Source organism: Arachis stenosperma, chromosome 10 (assembly GCF_014773155.1).
Source record: "Arachis stenosperma cultivar V10309 chromosome 10, arast.V10309.gnm1.PFL2, whole genome shotgun sequence".
Classification (NCBI taxonomy): Eukaryota; Viridiplantae; Streptophyta; class Magnoliopsida; order Fabales; family Fabaceae; genus Arachis; species Arachis stenosperma.
Window position 1 is genome coordinate 7,835,763 of NC_080386.1, and position 7,570 is coordinate 7,843,332.

The window sequence follows — 7,570 nt, forward strand, 5'->3', positions numbered from 1 at the left end:
TGTAAATTTGCCTTGTGAGTACATGTGAGTATACAGCAAATTCATTGGTTAAATATCAAATTCTTAAATAAAATTCAGATCCATACTTGATCCTTCATACTTAAATGTACAAACACATATGTAAGAAATAAATAGAAATTCTAAATTCTAAATTTTTAAAAAAATAAGTTTAAAAAATAATTTGACAGTCAAAATAATTGTAAAATATTATTTAATTAAACATTGGTTCTTCCCTACTAATTAAATATTATAAATTTAACTATTTAGTTTTATTAATAAAACTTTATTTTTTTAAAATATATTGTTAGGATTTTTCTAACAGCTATATTTATTTTACTTTTAATTGAAGTCAATTTAATTTTTGTATGCTAGTCAAAATAGCTTTAAATTATAGCACTACTAATAAATTAAATTGACTTCAATTAAGAGTAATAATAAATATAGCTGTTAGAAAAATCCTAACAATATATTTTAAAAAAACAAAGTTTCATTAATAAAACTAAATAGTTAAATTTACAATATTTAATTAGTAAAGAAGAACCAATGTTTAATTAAATAACATTTTACAATTATTTTGACTGTCAAATTATTTTTTAAACCTATTTTTTAAGAATTTAGAATTTAGTATTTCTATTTATTTTTTGAATATGTTTTAGTACATTCGAGTACGACAAATCAAGCATGGATCTAAATTTTATTTAAGAATTTGATATTTAACCAATGAATTTGCTGTATACTCACATGTACTCACATGACAAATTTAGACTTAGAACACTTAAGGCAGATTAGGTATTTATACTATTCTAAGCATAAACCGTGGTAGCCAACAAGGTTTTATGCTCACAGCTTTTCTTCATAAACCGTGATGACCAACCACGGTTTCTAGTAGCATTTTTCCTTCATAATCCGTGGTAAGCAGCCGCCGTTTATGTACAACATTTTCTAAGTATAAACCGTGCTAACCGCCCATGGTTTATGTACAAATTGAAAATCGTGATTACCTACCACGGTTTACATCATAACCAAAAAGGACACTCACGTAAACGAATTGGAAATGTTGCATTTGAGTAAAAAATCTTCACACCAATTTTAATTGAGTAAATTGCTCAAATTATAAGATATCTAGATATTTAATCAACCTAATTAATTAGTTTGTAGCTGATTTGATTTAATAATTTAAAAAAATTGAATAACTTTTTTAGAAATATGTCAATCTAAATAATATAGATTGAAGATAAGAAAAATATAACTAAATTATATAATACAATATAATATTCCTAAAAATTTGTATTATAGCAGATCTAATGCCAAGATATTTATCATCATATGTGGTATATCCTAATTTCACAATTATTTAAATTGCATTATTTATTATAAAAAATATTTACTCACTATTATAATTTAAATAGAATATAAAATAGATATTAAACCAATTTCTTTTAATAATTACTCAATCACAAATATCTATCAAGGACATGAGATTTAACAGCATACAAAGTAAATATAATACCTACAACTTTTACACTACCACGATAAGATGATTATCATAAGTCATTTTATCATCAATTAAACAGAACAACATATAATAATAAAGAAACAATTAAATCCAAAAAAGTTATAGAACACCTATCATACACTACGACTGTTAGTATTGAGAAAGCTTTAACCATTTATTCTTTTATTAGCTAGCTATCTTTTTATCTACTCTACACTTTGTCTACGAATATGTTAAGGACTAAACCTATGCTTCAACCTTTAAAAATCCCATATATTCTTGCCAAACACAATATTATTATACCTTTTTTCTTTATAAAAATCATTGAAGGAAAGAACCGTTGGTAAAAAGATGAGGTTCTCTTATAATATGTATGACTTTTTATAATAATAAATAAAAATAAAAAGTATGAAATAATATTGTGTATATTTAAGTTAATTTTAATCTTTTTTAATAACCAAAATTATCATAACGTAACTGATAAACAATGACAGTTAATACAAATTTGATATGTTTTGAGTATGCTCTATATTGAATAAATGACCATTTGTATCCATAAAAGATGAAAACGCTGATATGTGTACTCATACTAAATCAAAACTAAACTTGTACCTATACAAGATGCCCTCTGTGTGACAAAAGTACGCTATCTTTAGAGGGTTGGAATGCCACGTAGGGTATTTTTGTCACACGAATGGCATCTTATGTGGGTACAAGTTTAGTTTCGATCTAGTATGGATACATATGTCAGTGTTTTCATCTTTTATGGATACAAATGCTCATTTATTCGCTCTATATTTTATGATTTTGTACGAAACAATATTAGTTTTAATTTATATATTTATTATTGGGTAATAAAAATAAAAAATATTTGTATTGTTAGCATTTTTCAAACTTTACTCAACTTTGACCGTAATTAGGCCTAAAAGATCACCTACCTCGTTGGAAATAAATGTAATCCAATCAATTTTTACCTGATAGTGCTATACATTCGCATAATCATAGGAGAATTAACTTTATCAAGATAACAATATAGTATTTAGTTACTACATGAGTATTTTTATACATAGAATTATCAATCAATTTTGTATGGTATCTGATGAAAATAATATATTCAACATGGATATTATTTGTTAGGTAAAAGATAATAGATTGACAAAGAAAATTAATTACAATGGGTGTGTTTATTTTAAAAAATATTTTTCTATGTAATATTACAAAAAATATCATGGTCACCCTAAATTACTACAGGTCCAACTTTCATCGACAGCGGTAAAATGTCTAAATTGAGATATTTTCAGACTATAATATTTGTCAAACAAATGATTAATGAAACACTCATCCATACCTTCTCATTTTGAGTACATTTATACATAAAAAAAGAGTTAAAATAGAAAAAGCGATAAAAATGATTATTTTATAATTTTGTGTGGCTATTTATATAGAAGACCAGAAAATCGTGATTGATGAGTTTGGAAAATGCTAAATTAAATTAGTTTGCAAAATTATTAATTTGATTTTGGTTTATATGTGTTAATTAAATAATTTTGCTGTGCAGATTTTGCTATTGGGTCGAAAAAATTGCTAGCCCAATATGAAAAGGAGAATCAGCCTTGGTTATGAAATTATTATATGAATGTTGGCTGAATTGTTTTGTTAATTGGGCCAATATCTTGGTAAACAAAGCCCAGTACATTCATCTTTGAGCAAAAATTGTTATATTAAGTGGCTAAATTGTTTCTATGATTAGTTAGGCCAGATTCAATTATTAATATTAGCCCAAATTAATCTTTTTCTAGACACTAGCTTTCTTGGTCCGAAATAAAGAAAAGAGAGAAAGCAAATGCTTCTTGCTTCCAACGGATCTCTCTCTCTCTCTCTCTCTCTCTCATGTGATGAATTCCAAATTTAATTTAATTATCATTAATCACATGGGAACTATGAGAGAGAAATTAGCAATTGATTTTATTGTTATCATCAATGCTACACGCTACCTAAAGCAGAAAAAGGGAAGTAAATTAATTCATTTTGATTTCTTCATTCAAATCCATTAAAAGTTTTCTCTCTTCTCTCTCATCTCTCTTCTTGCATTCGGTCACTTCATAGAGAAAGCATGGAAGCTTTTGCAAACTATCAGAGTAATGAAGAAGAAGCTAGAAGCAAGCTAAAGACCATTGTAATGATGGCAAGAAAAAGAAAACAAAAAGTATAATGTGGCTGAGATCTTCACCAAAAGGGATAAGATTTGGTGAAATAAGCTCATGCTCTCCATACCAAAAATGGAAAAAGATGATCTCGGTCAGAGGAAGAAGATCTCAGAGGCATGGCTCATCTCTGCTTTGTGCTCACCCATCACAGAAGGTAGCTAAGGAGGCTACGTGAAGGAGGAAGCAAAAGTAGAGCAGGAGGAGCTGTCATGCATCAAGAACGCATCAAGGGCTAGGAATCCTTCTTGGAGTGCAAGTCAAGATGGATGGCTCGGATTGATGAAGTTTGGTGTGAAGGGAAGACACAGAGGTAATTGCATGTTAGGTTTTACATTCGATTATCTCTCCTCTCTCTCTGGCCAAACCGGTTTTGCATGAAGAAGAAGAAGTTTCGCTTGGTTTAACAATTTCAACTGTGGAGGCTTCCCCTTCTATAAATAAGGGAGAACAGCCAGGGCTTGAAGCAAGGAAAAGAGTGAAAAGCACATTATTCACATAGCTACCTAAGCTAATAGAAGTTCTTCTTCTTCAATATTTTCTATTTTGTATTTTTCTGTTTAATTTTGTCTGTCTTGAGTCTCATGGAAAAAGGCAAACAGTGATGTTTGTAAGAAAAATCCATAGAGCGGAAAAAGGCAGAGTGCACAAAATTAAAAGAAAAAGCCATATATGTCCTTAGAGGTCCTTTGTACATCTGTGTTGTGTTTCATGATTTTGTGGGAATTTCCTTGCAAGTTGGGTTAGCACTTTGCAGTTGAAAGCTTGGTGGGTTACCAAGTCAAGTTCAGTTTTGGGAATAGATTCTGGACTTGTCCCAGATAGGAAGGGTAGTTCCTAGGGAGAATTTGTGTCTGTAATAAAAAATGATTATAGTAAAATTCCATCGTTGTTGTGATGGAGATTGGATGTAGGCTGCATTGCACTTAGCAGCTGAACCAGGATATATCTTGGTGTAATTTTCTCTCTCTTCTACTCCATTTTTTATTCTGATGCATAGGAGACAAAATTGAAAAATATCTCATGGCTGGTCACGAGACAAAACGAAAAAGTCTCTTGGCTAGGCACGAGACCAAAACAAGAAATATCTCCTCAAGTATTCTGAAGGACAACAAGAGTTACTAAGCGAAAAAGGGGTTAAGATTCAACCCCCTTCTCTTAGCCACTGATAAAACATCAATTAGTATCAGAGCTTGGTCTCAAAGAGATCAAGCTTTGTAGCTTAGAGAAAAGATCCAGATGGCAGAAAATAGTGGCTTAAATCTGGTGTCCTACAACCTGATAGAAGGACAATCAAGCAACAGACCTCCTCTTTTCAATGGGAAAAACTACACCTATGAAAGGAGAGAATTAAGATTTTTGTGCAAGTATTGGACTACAAACTATGGAAGATTATCCTGGAGGGTCCTCAATTTTCAACCACCACAAGTGCTGAAGGAATAATCTCTCTTAAACCCGAAGCAAGCTGGACCGAAGAAGACAGAAAGAAGGTGGAGCTCAATGCTAAAGCTGTCAACTTGCTCAACTGTGCTATCAACTTTGAGAAATACCGACGGGTATCACGATGCACAACGACAAAGGAAATCTGGGATAAACTTCAAATCACTCATGAAGGAATCACCATAGTGAAGAAGACTAGGATAGACATGCTGAACAGAGAATATGAAATGTTCTCAATGAAGGAAGGAGAATCAATAGATAAAATGTTTGAAAGATTTAACATTATCATTGTTGGCTTGGATGCTCTGGGAATTACATATCCTGATTCTGTGCTTGTGAGGAGAGTTTTGAGATGTCTCACAAAAGAGTAGAAAACTAAGGCATTAATCATATCTGAGAGTAGTGGTCTAGATTCCATGACATATGATGATTTGAGAGAAAACTTACTTGCTTTCGAAAACACTTATTTGAAAAAGGATTCAAAAAAGAAAGTAATTGCTTTTACATCTGTTACTAACCCCCTGGATGATGAATCCAGTAATAATTCCTCTGAAAATAAATTTGTGTTGTTTGCCAAAAATTCAAGAAAATGGTGAAGTTCAAGGAAAGAGGCAAGGGAAGCAGTTCAAGAAAACAAAAGAAAGATTTCAGCAAGGTGACATGCTACAACTGCAAAGAGACTGGGCATTTCAAATCTGATTGTCCTAAGTTGAAGAAGGAGGAGAAGCCAAAGAAAGGAAAGAAAAATGGACTGATGGCTCCTTGGGAGGACTTGGAAAATGACTCAGACGATGATGAAGAATCAGAGACCAAGTCCCAACCATGTCTCATGGCAGATCACATTGAACAGGTAGTCTTTCATAACCCTGACATTGAAGATCTTCATCTTATGATAGACCACCTTTCTGAAAAAATGATATGTTTCTTACTTGATAACCAAGTCTTAAACAATAAATCACCATTCTTAAAGCTAAAAATGGTTTTCTTAAAGATAAACTAAGGGAGGCTGAAACTGCTGTTGAACTTGTTGAAGAAAACAAGCAGTTAAAAGCTCAACTTAGAAGCTGTGAAAGTGATCATTCTGTTGTTGCATATGTAAACTATTTTAAAGAAAATGAAAAGTTGCTAAAAAGATAAAAAATCTTAAAAATGACTTAGCCAAGTTCACTCAAAGTTTTGAAAATTTAAATCAAATCTTGGCTAGTCAAAAACCTCTCTATGATAAAGCTGATTTGGGGTTTCACAAGAATTTCAAATCTGTTGAAAAACCTTATTTGAAAACATGGCCTCATCTTCAAATGATATAAGGTTTCAAAACTCAACATGCTTTAGCAAAACAACAACTTTAAGATTTTGTAGACTATGCAACCGAAATAGCCACTTTCCAATTCAATGTTTCTTTGGTGAAAGAATTATTAGAGACAAAGTTTATAAAGTTGTTTTTGACTACAATGGTTTGGGATATAAGAGATGGTTTAACTGTAAATCATGTTGCTTGTATGCGAAGTTTGTATTCGTAGGTTTTGATGAATGACAAACCAACAAACAACTTGAATGAACAACATGTTGAAAGATCAACCAACATTCAACATTGAGGAATGAAGAGTTGAAAGCAACACAACAACAACAAGAAACTCAAGTCCACAACATTTGAAGACAAGTATAGTGTCTTAGGACTTAGGTAACTTCTTGTTAAGAACCAATTGCTAAATCTCTCAACACACACTCACAAAATGTTTTGATGCACATCTTGCAATTCGATGCTAGCCAAATGGTTTAAAACTTGTTTTCAAAGGTACAAAAGCATAGGAATTGACTCCAACAAGTTTGAGATCAATCCTAAGTATTTTGAAGTGATTTTAAGCCATTCTTTAAGGTTTGCATCGATGCACACTCATCTTGCATCGATGCACACTCATCTTGCATCGATGCAAAGCATGCGACGACTTGTTGCATCGATGCAAAGATGTTTGCATCGATGCAACCTAGCTGAAAATTCAAATTTCAGCTTCAAAGACACATTTGCATCGATGCAAAGTGTTATGCATCGATGCAAATGATTCAAAAACATAAAAAACGGCTAGTTTTGACAAAAAGGCTCCATCCCATTAACTCCCCAACGTTTCTAAGGTTTGGGGAGTCTATAAATAGATGGATTGAAGCCTTATTTCATATACTTGAGCATTTGCAAACTATCTTGTTCATATTCTTTCATTCTACACATTTTTTAAGGTGTTATAATACACAATTTGAGAGAGCAATATCAATTGGTTCAATAGTGCTAAACTTGTAATCATACACTCTTCTAGAGAGTACTCATTTCGTCTCAACAATTCTTTGAGAATTGTTTTCTTGTACACTTTGTAAATTGGAGTGTGATCTCCAAGGTTGAGTCAAGAGTTATAAACACTATAGTCGGTGAGGATACCAA

General features: G+C 31.6%; 1 protein-coding gene across 1 annotated transcript; it reads left to right on the forward strand.

The window, feature by feature from the left end:
• Positions 1-3,608: 3,608 nt before the first annotated feature.
• On the forward strand, positions 3,609-5,510 carry LOC130956686 (uncharacterized). Its single transcript, XM_057883700.1, has 2 exons — positions 3,609-3,671; positions 5,091-5,510. The coding sequence occupies exons 1-2, from the start codon at positions 3,609-3,611 to the stop codon at positions 5,508-5,510; spliced, it is 483 nt and encodes a 160-aa protein (XP_057739683.1).
• The last annotated feature ends 2,060 nt before the right edge of the window (positions 5,511-7,570 follow it).